Source organism: Corvus brachyrhynchos, unplaced genomic scaffold (assembly GCF_000691975.1).
Source record: "Corvus brachyrhynchos isolate BGI_N302 unplaced genomic scaffold, ASM69197v1 scaffold279, whole genome shotgun sequence".
Lineage (NCBI taxonomy): Eukaryota > Metazoa > Chordata > Aves > Passeriformes > Corvidae > Corvus > Corvus brachyrhynchos.
This window is the reverse complement of record NW_008246060.1, coordinates 10,328,566-10,351,545: the sequence shown is the minus strand read 5'-3', so window position 1 is coordinate 10,351,545 and position 22,980 is coordinate 10,328,566. Positions and strand designations below refer to the sequence as shown.

At 37.2% G+C, this 22,980-nt stretch overlaps 1 protein-coding gene across 50 annotated transcripts in view; it reads right to left on the bottom strand.

The window, feature by feature from the left end:
* Window positions 1–22,980, bottom strand: part of KCNMA1 (potassium calcium-activated channel subfamily M alpha 1) — a 439,218-nt gene that overhangs the window by 26,838 nt on the left and 389,400 nt on the right. For all 50 annotated transcript variants that reach the window (XM_008642826.2, XM_008642831.2, XM_008642837.2 and 47 more), the window contains 2 exons: window positions 21,989–22,213; window positions 18,634–18,826 (listed from right to left, as the gene is read on the bottom strand). In XM_008642826.2, the coding sequence (XP_008641048.1) occupies window positions 18,634–18,826; window positions 21,989–22,213 (418 nt within the window). The remainder of the gene's footprint in view (window positions 1–18,633; window positions 18,827–21,988; window positions 22,214–22,980) is intronic.

Sequence of the window (22,980 nt, the reverse complement as noted above, 5' to 3'; positions counted from 1 at the left end):
TGCACACACACAGAGACACACACACTCTCCATTGAAGGCCATTTGTAGCCACCTCTCTAACCCTTAGAATATTTGTCTTCCTGGGATGGTGTCAGGAGATTGAAGTAAATGTGGCATTTTTGTTAGACACAGACTGTCAGAAGCTCTGTAATTGCACACTGCACACATAGTGCATTCAGTCTGAAATGCAGGAAGCATGCTAAAGGGATCTTGTTTTCTCCTTGAATGAAAAATAGACTCATGCCTTAATATTTTTCATCCTACTGTCTTGAAAGATGTGAGAAGTATCTGAGAATTTAATTTCCTTGCTCGTACTTAATTCAGACACTTCTAGAAATACACTTTTAAGAAATATAAAAATCTTGCAATATTTTCAGGAAAAGGAAAACTGGTGTATTTAGGGACTTTATATGTCTGCTGGTAGGATCGTGTTTGAAAGAACAAGTTTCTCCTCCAAAACACAGAACCAAAAAAAAAAAAAAAAGGCAGGAAACTAACCTGCTTTATCAGAACTTTCATTTAAAGGCATGAAAAACTACAAGTGACAGCTGTGCAGATTCAGTGAATGTGACATTTTTGAATTTCTTCAACTTGACAAGTAAACACCTTAAATCGGTAATGCTATATGCATAATACATGACCTATATTTTGACATCCATCATCAAATGCTGACTTGAGGAAATACAGGTTTGTACGTCAAGGAATAGCACCCATAAAGCAGGGAGAAATTCAGGTCACAGGGTATTAGGGAAACTATTTCATTACAGAAGCTGAAACAAGCTAAGGCATCAGATTTAAGATCCATTTTCAGCTGTGAAAAGATTCAATTCCTCTGCACAGAGCATTCATTTAGAAATGACATGCTTTCCTCACAGCCTCTTTTCATTTTCCTTTTCATATTCCATTTTCTCCTTCAGTCCCTAAACCTTGTTCCATTAATGCTCACAAAAATCGTAAAACAGGGCTGATAGTTGTGATCTTACAAACAGTGTCTCCTTGTTCAACAAACAACTGAGGGAGCTCTGGCTACAACTGCTTAAAAGGATCAACTTCTACAGTAAAACTCACATGCCTGTGCAAGTCTGAGCACAGTCCCCATGAAAGGAAACGCAGTGACAATGGGGGGGCTTCTGGTGAAGGGAATTCTCTTTGCCAACAGTTAGGAGGTAAGGTACAGAAAACCCATATCACTTCTGGGAGTCACTGCATCTGGTACTAAATTGCTGTACTGGGTGAGTGGTTGACTTTGTATCGCTTGAATTTTGCTTTTTTGTGGCTTGTTTTTGTTTTCCTCACTTAATAAACTGGCTTTACCTCAGGCCATCAGTTTTTTTCTTACTGTGGGACTTAGTTGTCAGTCACAGTTGACCCACCACCATTGGCTATAGTGAAAATCACCCCAACAGAGTTATAGAATCACTTAGGTTGGAAATGACCTTTAAAATCATCAAGCCCACCCACTAACCCAGCACTACCAAGTTCACCACTAAACTGTATCACTAAGTGTCACATCTAAATGTCTTCTAAATATCTCCAGGGATGGTGACTCCAACACTTCCCTGGGCAGCCTGTTCCAGTGCTTGACAACCCTTCTACTGAAGAAGTTTTCCCTAATATCCAATCTAATCTTCCCCTGGCACAACTTGAGGCCATTTCCTTTTGTCCTTTCACTTGTTACCAGGCAGAAGAGACCAACCCCCAGCTCACTACAACCTCCTTTCAGGTAGCTGGAGAGAGCAATAAGCAATTCCCTTATCAAACTGAGGAAGATTCAATAGGAGGGAGCCCACCCCTGTCCGTCTCCGAAACAAGATGCTGCCAAGCAATGGTGTAAGTGTATCATGGCTCTGAGAGGAACACAGGTTTCGGGCTCCTGACATACTCCAAATCAGTGAGGCCTGGTGGCCAGCAGTCACTGCTTCCCTCCTGGCAGCACCTTCCCTCCCTGAGAGGGAAGGACTCCCATGCCCTAACTCAGCCACCTGCTATGAAGGAGTTTGAGTCTCCTGCAGTTCTCTGCAGAAAGCTGCTGGTTCAGTGCCTTGATTCTGAGCAAAGAGCATTTCCTGGCTCCCTCTAAGATACCACTGCTCACAGAGTAGGTAAAAAACAACCAATTACATCAGAGGAAAAATCTAAGTCTTAAAGATGTTCTCATCTTTGTCGAAAAACACTGGGGAAGATTCCTCCCTAACAGGAGGCAAGCTCTTTTTGGCAGGAGATGCAGGTGCTGCCCTGCTCCAAGCTCAGCATGGCCAGGTGGCTGTAAAACCTCACTGTCCCTTACAAATACCACCTGTAAAGGAATGAGCAGCACTGGGCACAGCTCGTTAGCTCTGTGCCTCTTGAGCCAGGCTGACCCGTGGTCCTCCCAGGGGGCACTAACTGTGGCTCAGCAGTAATGTGTTGGTATTCTGAGAGCCATAGTGGCACTGTGATGAAGTTCAAAATTAAGGAATGCTGGCATGGCTAAACATGCCATGGAAGTCCCACCAATTTTGCTCTGCTTATGTGTGAGCAACTGGCCTGATGGCCAAATGATCTGCTGATTGTGCTGGCCATAAACCACTAATTTTTTTTTCTTTGCACTGAGTAATGTCCCACAAAATGCAAGAAGGTTTGCTCTTCATAGCAGTAAATATATTCTTTAAGTTTCCTGAAGGGACCAATAAAGGTTCACTGGGGTTTTGATATAGAGGGAAATTTGTCCTGTGGATGTGCACACCTTCTGTTCCACTGACTCCACCAAGACCCAGATGGGCACGTTCTCAAAATGGATTTTTATGCTACATTTATAAGATATCTTCTGTTCTTAAGGATCATAATTGATCCTTTATGATTCTCTTCCCCTTTTTCTCTGCTCCTTTCTCCTTTGCCTCCCTTCCTTTTCAAGCATATGTTTTACTAAACTATGCAGGCAGAAGGCACTTTCCCAAACTGAAAATCCACTTGGCAGACCTAAAATTTGTGGCCTTGTTATTAAAGCACCTTGTAAATTGACACTGGGTGATATATGCACTAAAGTCCTCAAATATAATTTAAAAAGCATATATACATTTAGCTACCTCTGGTTCACCTAAGAATATGAGATAACAATAATATTTTGAGCATATATGAATAACACATAAGTGGTGAACTGCCAAACACGCCCCCAACAAGTTATCATGCAGAAATATGGGACAAGTATTTTCATTAAGCAGAGCCAGCCAAAAAGAAATAATTCTCAAAAAGGATCTCACAGTTGTATCCCTTTGCTACTGTTTGCTGACAATGTCATTAATATTCCTGTGAATTCAATTGAATGATAGACTATACCTGTTATTCTCCAAAGTACAGCCCCTTGAGTATACCTAGAAAGTTCAGCAGCAGTCATGCAGCTAAAGAGCTGCTGACATCCATGGGAATCTGTTACAGCCATTCAATTTAGAAACAATTCTAGCTTCAGTGTCCCATGTGGTCTGAGACAGAGTTGTAGTTTGGCCTGAGAACCTGGAAATCCTAAATTCTGGCTTCAGTTCTTACTTTTACTGTGATTTTTTTCTGAAGATCTAATAATCTCTTGGAGATTATCACTAAAGGTCTGGAAAAGGAGAGGAATGCAGGAGACCAGATGTGACTACATAATCTCCCAGCTCTCTCAGAGACTACAGCATCTTCAGAGATGCTCCAGCCCCAAATATAGGCCAAGGTAAATCTACAGAGAGTGGAGGCTAAAGGAGGATAACTTTCTCAACTTTAGCAACCCTCCAATGCTTTGGGACTGGAACAACACTTGGAGCTTTGAACTCTGAGAGATAATGTCACAGAGAAAAAGCTGCCATCTTCCTGCCAAGAAAGTGCTCTTCTCTAATGTCCCTTTGTTCCCTTTCTGCTGAAATACAGAAACCTATAGCCAAGATGTCCAAATCAAAGCTCTAACAGAAGCACAGGGCAGTGGGATCAATGCCAGTTTCTGCTCCCCAAAGTGTGAGATCCATTCCTGGATGAGTTAGTGGCCCCGTGTGCTGAAAGTGTAAATGATTTATACGTCCGCTGGTTCTTGGGCTGCTCTAACAAGGTAGAATTAAGCTGTTAAAACAAAGATCAAGAGAAGGATTGGAGTTTCATCATCTTGAGGTCTAGCACTGAATCACACCACATTGATTCCATTTCAGTTGTGAACAGCATAATATATTAGAAGAGCATAATATTTTAAGCCTAGGGCAGAATCATGTTTAACTTAGAGGGGGGTTTGTTCACAGGTACTTACATAAATCTTTCCCCAGTTTAAGTGCCATTTTGAGTTTCACTATCATACACACCCTAAAAAATGAAGTCCACCTGCAACTGCCTAGTTTTTTGTTGTTGGCTTTGCAGAAATTTTTTTCCCTTCACAAAATCTTATGTGGTAATTACCTAAACCCTAACTCTGCCAAGGGTCAGCACAAGCTTACACAACCCAAAACTACCAAAACAAATGGGCTCTCTTTATTAATGATTTGCAGAGCATAGCCTTGATGTTCACTCCTTGCTACTTTTCTCACTTTAGGTAAGATAATACGTAGTTGCTAGCCATAGCACTTCCCTTAAGTCTGCCTGAATGGAAACTCTATTTCTCTATACAGTAAACAAAACTAAATTTCCTTTTTTTAGCTACTTGCTTTACAAACTTTAGTTTTTAATTGTTCCTACTCTCCATTTACCATTTAATAGTTTTCTACACTAGGTGCTTCTAGGGCACAAGGTTGGTAGCATCTAACTGTAGCACAGGTTTGCAGCTAAAATGATTTAGTATATAATGATGCCAAACTCTTTTCAGTTTCATCATTAATCAACCCTGCATATTTAGACCTCAGGCAAAAATAAATATGCTGAATAAAAATTATCAAATAAATTAAGCTATATTACCTAGTTTAGAGAGACAGGTATCCAGTAACTAGAAACAAAATGGAAAACTCACCACTAAAAATGATGTATCGGCATGTTAGGTGAGACTCTACGTTATGTCATTATATCAAAAAAAGTAAATTTTCCTTAGTGTTAAAGGAAGAGCAAAGCCAGCTATCATAGCAATAAAAATTCAATCAATTAAAATACTTGAAAAATAAAAGTAACAATGTTGTCCAACATCTGATTGGCAACTACTGAAACATAAATTAAACCAATTTCCCATTGCTGCTTATGGGAAAATTATGCAGATTAGAATTTGATTAGGTTTATATCATGAGACTCAATTTGGACTTTTAATCTATTAAGCTCCAATAAATGAGGCATCTGAACAGCTCCCCTGAGTAGCAACAGTAATAACGACAGCAGTCATTTTTTGGAATATGTATTCTGACAATTTCTTTAGCAGACAATTCCACATCTTTAAGTATAATTACTTTGTAACTTCTAAAAAAAATTTCAGGTGTTTGCAGTGAGGAAATGGATACATACAAAATGCTTAAACAGACATTTTGTGATAATCAACATCTGTCACTCTGTTCTAGCAATATTGTTTTTCCATCAACTTGGACTTACTTACGGTCGACTTCATGGTCTGTGTGGGCTAAATAGTGCCAGCAGACTTGCAAATTACTCAAGCTGGAACTGAGCTGGAAACCTACGGTAAAATGTCATTAATTTCTCTACAGGCTGGGTCAAAACTAAAATCCCACATTCAAGGCTGTCTTGGGGATCAAAGTTTGAACTGTGAAGGCTAAAGCCCCATTTTATCAAAGACATCTGAACAGAATTCCCAGAGCTGAGCTTTGAGACAGGTTGGATTCAGATCAAGACCACCTCTAATTTATCTGGCAGGTGTGCTTCACAGCCCTCCTGCATATTTCCTGCAGTCTAATCTATTTGCAACTATACAAAAGCTCCTCTCCTACATTACCCTATATTGTAAAATGCAACTCTTCAAAGCCTGCTGACTGGAGAGCACATTGTGCACATGTCCTGTCCTACCAGATTTCACCAAATCCTAGAGAACCTTTCAGCTGACAGATTGTCTTATGCACATAGTCAAGTGCCAGTAGGCAGGTGATTAAAAAATAAATACATGCTTAAAAAATTTCAGGGCTTTAGTAAATGGTCATAGTGAAGGAACATGGATCCTGCGCTCATGTGTGAATATATTTTTCTTTAAAAGAGGCTTTAACACCGAATTTAATTCTGGCACTCAAGCTTCCAGCATATCACTACAAAGGCTTTCTGCAAGCCAAAATTTTTACCAGAACTCCAAACTGAACATCATAAATAGGGAAAAAAAAAAAATCAGTCATGCTCTTTGTCATTCAAATACTGCCTTCTGCAGCACACAACTTCAGAGTAGCATGTCTGTTAAAGACATCTTTGCAGATATAATGTGTGAAAAATAATATCAGGTTGATTTTAACTATATCACTCTATACAATGCTAACTCAACCAACTTTCCCTTGGAAAGTACAGTAAAGCACACAGCCTTTTCTTTCCACTCCCCTTTTTTTTTCCTCTATTTAAGAAAATCCAAATCCAAATTGTGCAGTTGTGGAATGAGGAGGAATTGGAAGTAGCTCTCTAATTGAGTATTCTTGAGTGATGTACCAGTAGCAATATATTAGTTACAGATGTATAGTCAACAAAACTGTCTGAGGAACAGCAGTGATAGGACTGGTACCACTGGGTTCACCCAATCTGTAAAGCGTGGGAACCCCTGCTTCAGTCAGAATCTGGAATTCAGAGAGCAAGTTATGCCTCTGATGGCCATTCTAGGAGAAGGAGTATCTGAAGCATACAGTCAGCAGTGTAAATAAAAAGGTAATTTGCTCAAATATATCAAGAAAAAAGGAACGGTATTCACAAAACCAGTGAGGAGGTACAGTCTTAAGATGAAAATTCCATTGCTGAGTTCACACAGTTTTGGCTCACTGTCCTTGTCCTCTTACAAACATTAATGTTAAAAAGAAAATGAATTACTTATCACGACAGAATGACTTACTAATTTATCAGAGTTTTTTTCTAAAATCTAGAAGAGTTTTGCTTACCTCTTATAGCTCAAATGTCTTTTTATATTTAAAGAAGTATCAGCAGAAGTGTCTCTACACCAGCCCCTTATTTATTTTATTTATATGGGATACAAACCCCATTACACTAGCAAAGAAGCTGGTAAAGACAGTGATAACAGTAAAATGTAATGTGGTATTCTTTAAGCAGTGAAAACTAAATGGCAATCATAAAATGTACACTATGGTATCCAGTCCCAGTACAGACATCCTGAAAATTTCCAGCAGTTTTTTGCAGGGTTTTGTTTGTCTTTGTTTGTTTTGTTGTGGTTTTTTGGTTTTTAGTATTGACTACTTACTATCATCCATGCATCTAAATACTACTGTGCTCTCTACAAACACTTAACACAATAACTTTCCTATCCATTATTGGTTACTAGTGAGTTAAATGGGTTGATGAAAAATAAAATATTCGCCTCTCTGTTTTAATTTCTTTAGTACCAATATCAGTGGAAATAGCTTTCCTTTCAATTAGGCATTTTGAGTATTTCTGAGAGTCTTTGGTTTATTCACTGTTATTTGATAGGATTCTGAGAATAAATATTCAAGTTGCAATGTGGACTTTCGTTGCTAGTGGGGTAGTTTAAGAAGTGGTGATTTTGGGCCAATCTAAAATACAAATCTGCAGACAAATTTTAAGGCCTTACTTACATGTGATACAGTGAGCAAGATGCCATTAAAAAAAAAAAAAATCTAGACACATTCTAAATTTTTAGAAGGATTCTGTCTATCTAATTCAGTCTACATCTTCCACTGAAAATGGAAGATATGTCCAGACAGATGAGTTCACATTGTCACTAAAGAACTGGAGACTTAATTAAAGGTTAGAATAGAAAATATTTGCAAATTATTGAGGATTTACAACAGATATATACAGTTTCTAAAATGCACTGCTGAGTATGTTAAACAAAATGGCCAAGCACCTGCTCTGAATTTGACTTTTTTACAGCATAAATCATTTTTGAGCAAGCTGACACTTGTGGCTAATGGAAATTTGTTCTCAAGAATGTAACTATAGTGTTGTTAGCCCAATTAATGTCCTCAAACAAACAATAAACAATTCCAACAATGGTTTCTCAGGCCCCACACTACACTGCCTGATTTCAGTCTCTTTTTCTTTATTTTCAGAGGAGTTGTTTTAAAAATGTCTGCCTATCTTTGCCCTCACTTGGAGACGAAGTTACAGAACAAGCAGACTGGCAGGAACTTAGAAACAGGATGTGGCCATCCAATCATACTACAAGCCTGTCTATGTGTTTAAGGAAAACCTCTGTCAAACTTACAGAAAGGATGTATGCTTCAAATCAAAGTGAAAGGTGAAATCTCCATTATACTTTCACAGGATCTACTTCCAACTTCTAAGAAAAGTTTGCAAAACACCACATAGTGCTGTGACTTTACAGATATTTTATAAGATCTTAATCTTGTCTCTAAATAAGCCAGTGCAAAAATTCCCATTAGCCACAATCTTACTGGAGTGTGTTGAATAAAAATAAATTACAAGAACTAGCTCAGAACTTTCTTCAACAAAAATTCTTACCATACCATTTACAAAATTCATAATTTACTTTTTCAGCTTTGGTTTGTTCAGATGTTGAAAAGCTGCAAAAATACATTATTAGGAGCACAGTAGTACTGATTCTCCACAAAAGGCTGTGCCTCAAGTCAGCCTGAATATCCCACCATGCAGATGCTGAAAGAACTAGCAGGTTCTTGATAACCAGAAGCTAACAAGCTTTTAGAAAATGCCTGTTATGGAAAGTCTGGGCTGCCTCATATTTAACCATGTCGAACTTTAATCAACAGGTCTATCTTGAAAAGAGAATGCCAAGAATTTTGTAGATTTTATCCCAAAGTTGTCAAAGTTCTGCAAATCACTAGCAGGTGATAGATGCTACTTTTCTGCATTGATATCACAGACCAGGATTTAACTGGAAACAACAAAAATCTCTCTTTCTCCTGTAATGCTATTAGACTGGTAAAGTCTGCTAGATAGTGAAGCTGTGTATATTCTTCCACAGTAAAGCAAAACCAGTGACACTGATCTCTGAAAAAACCCCATCACCTTTATGAATATAAATAACCATTTATTAAGCAAACAATACGTAGTGAAGCAAAGAAAGACACCAGAATTACACCCATGAGGCTGCCTGCTGTGGTACATAACTTTCAAACTATCTTGTATTCCTGCAATACATTATCTATATGTTCCATTTTCTTGAAGTTATCTTCATAATCAAGATGCTATCACAAGTATCGTGGGCATTGGAACTATTTTTAATTTTCATTTAAAGAGCAATTAAAGAAAGACAATGGATACACAAGATAATAAAGTAAGTGATTAGCAGCATGCAAATGACATAGGCTTAATGATAATACCCTGTTCTATTCTCCAAAGGGCCTGTTGAGAGAAACCCTGCCTACATGTGGTTGTGCAGCTAATGTGCCTCAGCCTACAATTACAACATTGCTGACACCATTAACCACTGAAACAACATCACTTCATGAAATCCTTGTTGTCTCATTAAAATGCAAAGGGTCAGGTAATTTACCAGCATTGTGTGTCTACTTTTGTTATGGGTAATTAGCAAGCATTACCCAGCATGGACTCCTACTGGGAAATAGTTAAACTGTGAAATATTAAAAAGAATTTTTTATATTTGATGGGAATTTGAAAGATTTAGAATTATAACCTCAACATACCTTTGTATTCAAAGCCATGAAACACAGACCTTTTACACATTTAATGTCATAAAATTTTTATGGTTGGTTATTTTTGAAAATTAAGTTCAAATTTAAAAAATTTTCCTTTGTATAATTGGATCTAGATATGCATCTTCTTATACAATTAAGAACTTTTAGAAAATACACAGAGGGAAATGCAAAACACCTTAAAGTTTCTTAAAGACTTACATATGGGTTTGTTAAATTTTTTTTTTTTTTAATTTAAAACACAGAGGTTGGTGCAGTACATTCTAATACTCACATTCCCTTTCTTCTTGCTAATTGAAGCCTCATATTACCATCTTGATTACATTCACTTTTGGCTTACATCTTGTCAGGGAGCAGAATGGTTTCTTATTCTTTAAATGGAAGTTTTGGAACATAAAACACATTCCAATAAAAGTGAACAGAAAATTATGAATTCATTAAACTACTTTGGTATCTTGTGCTATATATAATATTTATATTCCAACTACTGTAAAATATGCTTTAATATCTTTAGGCAACTATAAGGACTTAAATATTTATAAAATGGCTAAAGATAAAGTATAGCTCTCTTATTCCTACATACAGATGATGTAAGGCATGCAATCAAAGACAATAACACTTTCAACCCATTTGTCATCTTAAAGGAGCCTTTCAACTTCAGATCCCTTGTGTGCAATCTACATAAGAGTTGTTGCCTACATAGGCAACTCCAGAGGAGTTTGCTCCTTAAAAACTACCAAGAGTGCTATACTTCACATAAAACAGGGTTTTCTGAAAATGGAGACAAAACTATAAATTTGCAGGGAAAACAGCTCCAAGTGGGGCTTCAAAATACTGCTGTATTTATCTCTGGGACATCTGGGAACAGGAAGCATTTTGATTTAATATTTCATAACATAGAGGCAATTGCTTCCTTGCCTGGTGTATAATTAATGCTCATAAAAAGAGTGCTTTTTTTTATTCCTCAGCATCAGAAATGCACAAAATAGTACACCTTCATAATAGGGGGTTTGCTTCTGAGATGTTGAACAGCAAATAATAATAAAATAGAGTTACCATCAATTTATAACAGTTTTGGGATGGTTAAATAGAGTTTGAGATCACATTTGATGTACTGTATTATCTACGTAGTTCACCCAGCTTTATTTTTCTCTGGCTGAAGCAGAAGGTGTCTTAAAGCAGAAGAGGAAGAAGCAATTGTGAAAACTTAAAGGTATTTGGCCTAGAACCCTGTAGCATTTCTCAAATACAGAGAAACTGTGTCAAAGAAATGTGTCTCTCCAGCCATTCATCCAACACATTTTTAGTGTTTTATAAGCAACAGAATTGAAAACCCTCGTTTCTTAATAGTTTTTCTCTCTTTCCAGGAAAACTTTGAGGGAGGTGGGAAACTACTTTTTGTATGTAATTCCAGCAGGCAACATTGGTGTTCGGGTGCAAGGAAAAGTACAAAAACGTGAAGGATGCTGTGTGGGACCTTTCCTGTCAAGGGTTTCATGTGGAAACTGGAAGCCTAGCAAGGTCCTAACAGAGCTGGTTTCTACAGCACAGGAAAAAAGTTGAGTGAAAAGCCTCTCTCCCACCCAGTCTCTTTAGTTTATTTAAGTCCAAATCCTGCAAAGACCTGCACATAATCTAACTTTACACAGGTGGACAGTTTCATTGAAGTCAGAGAGATTTATTAACCTGTATAACATTGCACATGAGTTTTGGAACAAGCAAGGCATCAGATTGTAAACTTGCCAGGGCAAAGGCCATATTTTATTCTTGTATATATCAGGACTATGACAACAAGCTCTTAATTCCATCTAGAGCTCCAGTGTGCTACCATAAAATAAATAACAGCTATCAGCTGATATATCTAGTTTTTTTTTTCAGGATAAGAAATTATGTGCATGTTGCAAAAAGGTAATACTGAGTTATTTATCACAGTGACCTGATCTTCAAAAATTGGACTATTTTTTGTGAGTAAATAGTGATATGGGACATGTCTGGCCCTTATCTCATTTTTCAGTTATTAACTTCATTACTTAGGATGGTCTGCCTTTGTTTTGAAAAATAGTAAGTACAACAAACACTTCAAAATTCAGTTAGTTAAAAAATAACCAATCAACCAAGTAGAAAATTTTGTTAATTGGATTATTATTATTTTTGCAACAACTGATGCTAACAAAAATACAAGGAACATTCAGAACCCAGTATAAAAACATCCTTAATCAGGTGTAACTCCTACACTAAACTATCAGTCCTCAAACCAATAACACTGACATCAATGCAAGATACCATTTTTGCAAATGTGACTGGTAGGACTGATATTGTCTTAGAGAATATCTTTCAAAACACATATGTGAATTAGGTAATTATGAGCTATCTTTAAGTATAACAAGCATTCTGCAGTCTAAAAATATATACAAAGACACACAGGAATCTAAGGGTTGAAAAGAATAAAGCTAGTGTCATAGCTCACTTTGACACTTTTAAAAACTACCCCAAATCTTTCACTTTTTGCCAGCATTATTCATTTATTTATTTTTAATATTACATCTACATTTAATATTCTGCATTTACTCATAAGCTTTCCTAAGCAGGTTAAGTAGCTCCTTAAACTCTGCAATTATTTAGTGCAGCTAAATAGAGTTTGATTTTCAGTATTTGAAAGTAAGGTTCTTTATTCCTACATTTGCATTAAATGTAACAAATTAAACATAGGAGCAGTGCTGGAGTTGCCACAGAATACTGAATTCCGTAACAGCCTAAAAATTAACTGCATCTGTGATTATCCAAACCTATATTCTGAAATGTTAACTTTAAAACTTATGACTATAAAGTAAGAGAAATAAGATTGAACATTCACTAAACCTCCCTCCTTCAGGAATAAAACTATTGCTTTGAATTTATAAAAAGTTTTCTCTAAGAGCATTACAATACAGTTATCTCAAAGTGGCACAAACCCTTTGCTAACAAAGCACTTCAGACAATATTTATCTTTTCCCCTTATTTAAGAATTTTCTCTCATTTTCAGTCTCGATAATATGGTTTTTCTGCCTTTTTGTTAACCTGTAAAGCAATTAAGATTTATTAATCAGGAGAGGTGGAAAAGAATATATTATCTGCAAGCACAATGGAAACCAGATCTTAAATTCATCTTAATAATAAATTTCTTGCAGCAAATTGTGAGACTAAGTCCATAAAAAATTGCAATGATATAAGAATTAATGATCAGATTGTGAAATAAATCTAATGAAACTCTGTGGCCGTTTCTGTCCTTTCAATCGAAGTTTAAGACAACTCCAACAAAAGATGACAATGAAGTTTAAAGTGATTTTTAAGGAACTGGATCAAATGAAATTAAACTTGTACAGGGCTACTTTACCTTGTGTGATCTGTTACACTTGAAAGTCATGTGTAAAATTCTGAGTATGTTTACTTGGTTTTATAGGATTTTCCCCAGAAGAATCCTGCCACGATGTATGAAATGTATTACCCAGGAGTTCATCCAATCTTAATGCTTTTCTCTTTATTCTTTCTTGTTGGAGGATCTATTATGAGAACTGTAAATGAAGGCCCTAAAAAGATCACTCATGTATAGAAATAGCATTCCCAGGGAAAATTCTCATAAGTTGAAGTCATTCAGAAAACAACTGCAATTGCTACTTTGCTGAAATACATCTACACTGCTGTACTGTGATCTGTCTTAGAATGTCTATGGACAAAATGTTACTATACAGCCTCCCCTTTCTGTCCTGTAGACCTGCTTGGAGCTATAAGATCACTTTTCTTTATTGTTTAGTAAGTGTTTTTTAATGAAATGTACTGCTCTTATTATATAGGACTCAAAATAAGCTCTAAATCACTATCCAATAAAAGAAAATTATTGAGTTGGATATCTAAAGTTACTACCCAGAGGCTACTCTGGTACAGTATTTATAAATCTCTAAACTGTTAGGTATAATTGTCTTTCTGGGTTTTGGGAAGAAAGCCAAATAGCAGCTTTAGTTACAACTGAAGATAAATATTTTGTGTTTGGCCATGTTCATCTGGTGGATAAAATAACAAGTAAAATTCCCACAATGTAGGGCTCTAAGAAAAAAACAAGAAACATGAAGAACTAAATGGGAATAGTCAATAGATGGTACTTGAAGAAGAAAGGATGTAAATGTCAACAAAATGAAGGAAAGGAAAATTACTGGGGGCCTGCCAACTTAACAGCCAAGGAAGAACCTACCCCATACTCAGTCCTCCTGGGTGCTTTGGAAAAATGTTATGACTCGGGAGCACATGTTATGACTATGGGTCTAAAGTTCTCTCTGGTCTGCTCTCCAAAACACTTCTTGATAAAATAATCTCAATTTCTATTTTAGGGAACAGAATGAGAAACAGAAAGGACAGTAAAAACCAATCTCTAGTACCTAGGGGTGACCATTTTCTCCAACACAAACACATACCTCTTTAAGATCTTTCTAGGAAGTCAAGATCTATAAGAGGAAATCAAGATAAACACAGGGCTTCCTTGTCACAAATAAGCCATTTGGCTGAGTTTATGAGTAATTTTGTGAGGAGGTGGGCCAAGCTCCCTCTTTACAGCATTCTGTACTTCAAAATCGGAGATATCTTAATGAAAGCAATATTTTGATGCAGCTTCAGTGGGATCCGCTTTGGTCTTTCTGTCCTTGGAATCCAGGTTCTAGGTCTCCCAAAGGCAATGAACTGCCCTGATGATTTCCAAAAGCTCATTTTCAGGACATTAGAGTCTGCAGCCCTAACCTCTAGCAAGCCTACGGAGCTGCACAGTCAGCTTTGAAACTATCAATGCAGACAGCCATGAGAACATTTTCAACCTGAGAACTTTGAACAGGACAGATCCAATTTGAAAGAACTGCCTGTTCTTTTTGAGTAGAAGTACACACTTTATGTAAAGGAGACCAGCAAATCCTTTCAGAACTGTTAGTAAGCTTTTCCTCCTAAGGAAGACAGCTTGTTTCCACTTGTAGTTCTGTGTAGCCATGCATTTGGTCGTATGTTGCCAGACAGCTGATGATGAACATAGATTTGACAACTTAGATAGTTTACTGCCATCCCCTCTGGATACTCCAGGTCATTTGTAGCTCTGGTCCAGAATATTATTTTTTTCCTGTGTCTTGGAATTTTGAGTTGGATTTTTCTTCTGCGGAAGGTCGAGGCAGAGCACCGTACTTGGACAAGATGCAGTTCTGCTGGATCAGTTACGATCCAAGGCAGGCAGGCCAGAGGACAAAAGTGTTTCCACACTACTTGTAGAAGGTCCAGATAATTACTGTTAACCAGTCCAAAAACCTGGGGATATTTTAACACCATAAGGAGGTACTTTCAAGTCTTCATTTCTGTATGAGAATAGCTGTGTGTGTTTTAACTTCATCTTGAACTAGTAATGAGAAAATCCCTTGTTGATGCAAACCAGAATAATACAGAGCTGATTTTTCAGCAGTTAACTTAATCCATTGGGAATTGGCAGCCCTATTGTCATAGAACTTTCCCTTTCAGCAAAGCTTCCTGTCATGTGTCCACCCACCTGTTCCTTCTACAAGACCTTTCCTCTCGGGCTGCACCAGGGTTCCATTTCAAAGCTCTGTCCCTGGCTGGAAAGGGCATGTTTGGAGGGATACAGAGGGTTGGCTAGTGATGAATGCTTATATGCCTAGGACTGGGAGTGACTTTAGTGTTAAAGTAGGTAATGAGGATGAGGCTCTGGGAAAAAGGGAATGAAATCCCAAAATTTGTGGACTCTTCTCCTGCTACCAACTTAGAGCAAAGGAGTTATAGATATAGCCCTGTACTTCAACACTTGCCAACGATTATGGCTTATCTGATTGTTAAATAAAATTTGCATCCTGCTTTTTATGGCACCCTTCTTGTACTGGTGTCATCTTTTGCCTGATGCTGAAATGAAATAATCACAGATACAAACTAGAAAGATCCTTGTACATTCAATAACCTATCAAGTAAATGACTGTATTTTTATTTCTCAGAAATGTAAACATAAATTATATATCAGGTTTTCATATGAGATTCCACTGCTCGGTGACTACATAACTATACATATATAATACAACATATTTACTCAGAATAGCAAGGGTAAGGTCATACTGCTAAATCCCTCACCAAAAATCTTGAAGCTCAGCCCATATGTTTCTCAGACTGCTCACATATTTTGCTTTATTTCTTCTCTTTTCAACACCCTGTCACAGGTCAACTGACCTTCTGCCATACCTCCAGATTTTCTAATGCCAGGGTTTCTGATGATCAGTAGCAGAAGTAACATAAAATAACGACACAGAAGATCCAAAGCATGATGTTGATGAGGATGTCTTAATTCAAAATCATACAATAAGATCTAGAAAAACTAAGATTGGCAATACTTGAAGTTTTTATCAGTTAACGTGTTAAGGATAAGTATGTCAAGCAATACACAAATGAAAAATAACAACTTGCTCTGTAAATAAAGGCACTAAATTGCCAGTAAGAATCTCTGAGTTTGTTCTAATACACTGCTTGTTGACCAGCAAAAGTTGAATCACCTGGTTTATATAATTGTCATGATAGTTGTGTCCACCGTATGTTAAAGCTGCATTTCACAGACAAAAATGTCACATTGCATATAATTTCCAGTAAAATTTGTGCTATCTACTGATCTAACTGCTTCTGACAGTCTAATCATTTTATTCAAGGTCTTCTGTGAAAATTTACTGTACTGAAAGGAATGCAACCAATTCAGGAGTTGTGGATATCATACACAGAGAATTTACCGTGAAGATAATTATTTTCTGAAGCAAATCAGCTTGGAAGAACCCCTCCTTATTCAGTGATCCCAATTAAAACAGGCTGCTGGTTGCCTGCCTTGTGTCATGCCCTGTTTCCCCAGAACAGCTACCGAAAGAATGACCTTTTATTTTTTAACATGCAAGCTGGTATTTACCTGAAGTAATGTCAAAAATTTCTAAGAATATGCTCACCTATTGTTCCTTCTCTTCTCTGCATCAGCAACATTTAACAGGGCTAAAGGGATTTGGACCATGGCCAGTGTACGCTTCCTGACCTATAGGGGCTATTGCTGTAGCAGCAACCTGGGTATTAGAGATTCACAGAACAATTCAGTCTGGAAGGGACATTGGAAGGTCTCCAGTCTTATTTCCTGCTCTAAGCAGTGTCAACTACAAGGTCAGCTCAGCTTCTTCGAGCTTTATGCAGTCAGGTCTTGAATACCTCCAAGGATGGGGAGTAAAAAATGACAGGTGATCATGTAGTGCACAAGACTGGATATTGGTAAGTTTCCTCCATCCTCACTGAGGGATGGTGTGAGATGCTGTGTACACCAAGAGGTAAATACAACAGTCCTGAAAATGTCTCTAACTTCTGAGCAAAGACAGAAAATTCTCTCAGACTGCTCATACTCAAGAAGAGATTCTTGATTATTTTAATTATGTGTGTGATAGGAGACTGAGAGAGATTCATCAAAGAGTAGCCATTAGCCTGGTAGTGAAAGTACAGATTTAGTTTCGAGATACAGAATTTCAAATCCCAGGTCTAGATCAGTGAAACAAGGAACCTCTATGCCTGTCTTCCACTTCTGCAATGAGTTTCTTAATCATAACTATAAGCTATCAGAGTGTGAGCAAGCTGGTCTCACAAATTTATGAGGAAAGAACTCTAAAATATTTGGAGTTGTATTATTTCCAGACCAAAGATTTGAAACTTTGAACACTCATGGGATTGAAAACAACCAGTTTCTTCCTTTTCTTCTCTAAATCTACTTTTTATCCAGAAAACTGTCTGATCTGACTTTGAAAACTTCAAGCTTTTAGCTTCCTGGTACAATATAATTCCACCATTTTAATGCAGATTCTAAGAAAGAATTTTCTATGTTCAAGTTTCTATATTCAAGAAGTTACACTGCAGCCTCTGATTTTTGGCACATAATTCCTATTTCCTGATAAGAGTGTAAAGAGGAAAACCTGAACTTAATCTTAGTTCTCACCGTCCTTGAGGGAAAACTACCTCTCGATCAGGCTCACAGGGAAACTGCAGACCAAAGCACAATCCTTTCCACCTACATTTATAGCAAAACTAGATCCAGAGGGAATATTTACTGCAGCAGCTAATAGGTTTATCAAAGGTAGGACTTCAGCTGCATAAGCTGCAAGACGCTTCAGGGATGGGGAGATGATTGTTTTTACTCTGATGGTCTTTGCTGGGGTGCTTATGACTGCTTTGCAGCTGCTTTGCACAGGCATAGATGGTGTAAAATAGCCTTTGGCTACCTATGAATCAGTCCCCTACTCTCAGGAAAGATTGAAGGATTTTGTTTAACGTCCTTAAATGGGATGAGTACATGTCAAACCATGGGAAGAAATCAGCTTTGAGTTAACTCTCAGTTAACTTCTTGAGCAAGAAGGTGCCAGAGCTGTAAAGAAAATTTAAAGTTCTTGTTCTTTTTTTATTTTACTTTTTGGCTGGTATTACTCAAACTTGTATTTTCTTTGAAGTTTTAATGTGCTCTACATAAAAAGATATTTTGTTGGACAGAAACTTCAGATATTCCAAATAATAATTGCAAGTTATCACTGGTTATACAACAGCAACTCCCCATGTAAGAAAGTCACAGTGAGAAAATGACGGTTTTATATATTATCTAGGAAAATTTTAAAATGAGAAAAAATGCCAGTTTCATGTTCATTCATTTTTTCTCTGAATGATGTGCTTTGTGATGTAGCAGAGAAACTACGTGACTGTCCCTTTAAAAGCCATCATACCAATCAGCAGGTTTAACTGTCAAGCAAGCTGATGTAGGGCTCTTTGAATTACTGAGTGAGGGATATTCTTCCTGCCAGGTCCTGTCCCCTGTAGGCACTGCAGAGAAGTATTATAGGGCAGTCCTTACCTTGGGAATTAGCCTGCAAGACCCCAATGCTGTCATCAAACTGCATAGATTTGATGTTGAGTGACGCCAAGATGCATTCCTTGTCCTGCAGCGAAGCATCATCAATATTATTCTGATTGGCTGACAGGATAACGCACATGTCGCAGAGGTTGATGTTGACAGCCCTTAAATCAGCCCGACTTAATGGTGTACCCTTCGGCACAGGGAAAAAAAAGGGGGGGTGCAGAAGAGGGGAAAAAAGAAAAACAAATTAAAGATTGAGAAGGAGCTTTGGGAAATTATTTAACAAGTATCTTTTTTATGCTCTGACATTAAGCTGGTCTAACTATGTGCCAGGGAATAGGAGATGTGTGCTAATCTAAAGGGTAGTTGGTGCTGATGGCAGCATTTTAGGTTCAGTCTCAATACTCAGTCAAGCTATTACTAACAAACAAGAAACAGGAATAATGCCAGCATTCTACATCTCATCGGTGACTTGAAATTGTCTTGATTTAAGTTGCTATCATGTGGCAACCTCTGGCTCTCTGAATATAAAAAGGGGGGTGTTTTAAATGTCTATTTATCTACTACCAAGTCACAATGGTCTTGGGCAAAAGAACAGCAATTTAAACAGGAAAGTATTACGTGTCCGGCACATTTGAAATGCAATCAGGATAAAGCTATTTTTTCAACCTAAAGCAATACACAGAAAAGGTTAATCCTTTTTGAAGCACGCTTTTGGTGCTTCTAGAAGGAAAACACACTGAGCTTCAAAGCTGTGTGATTAAACCCTTTGAAACAGAAACAGGACTTTATCCTAATGGGCACAACTTGTGCAACAGTCCCTGCTCCACAATCCTCAATCAGAGAATGCAGTCACTAAAATGAAATGCTGTGGTAGCCTGTGGATTTTTTTCATAGTGAACAAAACTGACATATGACACTTGACATGGTACTTTTTGTTTAAAATTACACATGCTTTTCACATCCAACAGTCCACAACTATAGTTACAGAGTATTAAGTCTACATCACAGGGGCTGCAAGGTTCAGGAAAAACACTTTTTTTTTTAATGGAAACTAGATTCTGCTCTGCTGCCTCACATGGTTTGGTACTCAAAGACCCTAATGATGAGGAGACATAACTGTCCCCTTGTCACGCAGCGACTTTCATAAAATCAAGACAAGACCCTGCTCTTCCATCTCCTGATCATAAATGGTGAATATCTCCTGAAGTCCACTGAGAGTACTCACAGCAAAAGTGATTTTAAAATGCACAGAGTGTAGGAAGAGCCCAATTCTTATTCAGTGATTGCCAGCTTAATTATTCCATGTAACTTTCAATAATTTGAGGCGTGAAACCTTGTGAAAAACAATGTGTATCAAACAGATACGATTTCATTATAAACTGCTCAAAAGTTAGAACACGATTATTCCAGCCACCTTAATCCTGCTCTTTGTGCCTGTACTGCACACCAAGTGAAGCAGGAGTCCTATGGGGAAAAATAATATGCAATAATGTAATTAATTAAAGGCTCACTCCTAATGATTTTATGCAAAGGGACAGAATTAAGGCTGCCTGAGGATATTTAAAATTGGCATTTGCCTACGTTTTAAGAGTTTATTCAGCAGCCTAAAGGCCTCTTTTAATACAGATTTTAAATTCCAATTTTTTTCTTTAAACCAGAACAAATGTTTTTGTATTCAGCTATAATCACATCTCCATCAGATAGCAGCAGCAAGTTTTACCTCGTCAACCAAAGCACAGAGAAGTAGGAAAGTGGCCTCCCTTTAACACAATTTTCTACAAGTATAATCTCAGAAACTTAAGTACATTTTTTAATTAGTATAATTAGATCAGAAAATTGCTGCTATTTTTAACCTTATATCACCATTTTGAACCAGATAGGCTGGGGAAAAAAAAGTGGGAAAAAAGTAATGAAGTCCGTGTGGTCTTCAGCACCCTTGATTTCTATGTGAGATACAATTCCTTTATAATATTCTGTATTTTTAAAGGTGCATCGTCTAAGCTGTTCAGGTCAAAATTAATCTAAAGCTATTCTGAATTTTGGTGTAAACTGGGGAAAGTAAAGCTGGTGTACATTTCTTTAATGCCTCTTCAGAATTCAGAATCTAAACTTTCCAAAAACATATTATAATAATGGATACACATTATATACTGGAAGCAGTAGCAGGATTCTATTCTGCTCGATAGTTCAAGAGTATTATCAATTTAATTCTGATTCCCTAGTCTTTAGCCTTCACAGTGACTGGAATTAAAAGGAATTGGCAGAAAAAGGAGGATATTAACTGACCAAATCTGATATTGACACCATTTTTGTGACAGCAGAGAATCTTGTGACACCATCTGTTGGATCAGGTTACAGAAAAATGCCAAGGGCTAACACTAAAACTGCATTTACAGTAACAAAGACCTACAGTCTGAATTAATCAAAAAGCAAAGACAGTCCTTTCATTCTATAGCTATTTTCCCAGTTATTCAGTTAAGGTTACATCCATCATTGATTTATTTATTTTTAACTGCTGAAATGTAGTTATTAAAAACTAGTAAACCCATAATTTTTGTTTCTGGAAAAAAATATCTAAACTAACTTTACTATATAACATGCAGAGCATTCTCTTTCATACTTATACCATGGGCTCCCACTTGTCATTTACAGCTATGATTACCTAAGATCACTGGCTTGGAGGGCTTCATTTTTTAGTCCTGGAGCTCTTGATTCTACATTTTGGTCATTTGAGTGAATCTTAATGACACATAGGAGAAAAAGGACCTTTGCAGTTTTAGTAGTTGTGCCTACTAAAATCAATAGGAGCTTTTCATTGATTTAAAAAGGATCAGGTTTTGCTGTACTTCCATACAGGACTCTGTACTGAAATGCCATGACAGTGTTCCGTATAAAGCAGGCCAGTCCACAGGAGGTCTTTACATATAAATACATGAATATGTATAAATATTAAGTAGATAGAGTAACAATATTTTTTTCAAAGGTTTTGTGGGTATAAATACATAAATAATATCATAAATAACTACTGTCGTTCTGTCAGGGAAATCACAACATCAGAACCGGCTCCATGCAGTGCACTACAGTGAATGTTCAATACATAACACAGCTAATACATCTGATAGCGGCTGAAATTCATCCGATGAGGATGATGAGGAGCCAAACACTGCAGCAAATATCTTCTAATAAGGTCTCACAGGGCTCTGTTTTCACAGACACAGTAAAGTGAAAATCTAAGTCCTCAGGCCTATAAGCAGACAAAAGTAAAAAAGCCTAAGATCAAAGTCAATATGAATCTGTCCAGTTGGTGTCCCAAATAACAAAGTATCAATAATATGGCTTTTGAACTTACAGGCAAGATTGAAACCTTGGGGAAGTTATGCAGTGTCTCCCATTCCCTTCTCAGGTATTCAAGTGAACCCACAAACACAATGTGCTTGAGTTCATGGTAGTGAAAGTTGCTGGCTCGTAATGGCATCACTAAATTTCTTAATCCAATCAAAGCAGATGTAACATCCCCAAATATGCAAACGACTACATGCCCACTTAAAACTGTCATCGCTGCTTCACTTCGAGTCTAAAATAAAAAACAAAACAAAACAAAAAGACAAGGGAAAAATGAAACAAAGGGCATCTTAAATCATATATTGAGTTTAAAACCAGGAAAAATACAACTGTCAATGTTGTTCATGCACAAAGAAGTAGTTTGGTAACAGCTGTTCATTTTACCCTTATTTATCCTTCATTAAATGTGCTCAGCAGAAAAAAAAATTTGTTCTTGTTCGCAAATCCTTCAGCATTTGGGAAGACATTGTATTGGATCAAATTCTGGTCCTGTGTAAGTTTCTATACATGTGGATTGTGACTCTGGTTACAAAGCACTGTGGATTTAGCTAAGGATTATGGAAGATAGATGCAAAATCACACCCTAGTTGAAAAATCACTAGCTGGGCTTTTTTCAGGACCAATTTGAAAAGGAAAATATTGAGTGTCCAGTGTTCCTAGTAGGGCTTTGTGATGTTACTCAGATCTTGTGAATTGAGGACCACAGCCTCTTAGAGTCAAAGCTCTTATTTAAAGACAAGCTGCTGTTACCCTGAGAAGAAATCCACGAATGCTCTACACTGCTCTGCTTTACAATGGATGCCCACTATACTGCACAGAGCTTCTCTCAGTGACAAAATCAAAGAGAAAGTTTGTGACTAATACTAAATTTTCAGGCCAATTGGACTTCCTGAGGAAACAGGTCTCATGGAGAATATTTAAACGATGTCCAGAATTATTTTCTTGTCTCAGTGAGAGAACAAATTTTTGCACTAATTTCAGCATTGTTTAGGTCAGTTG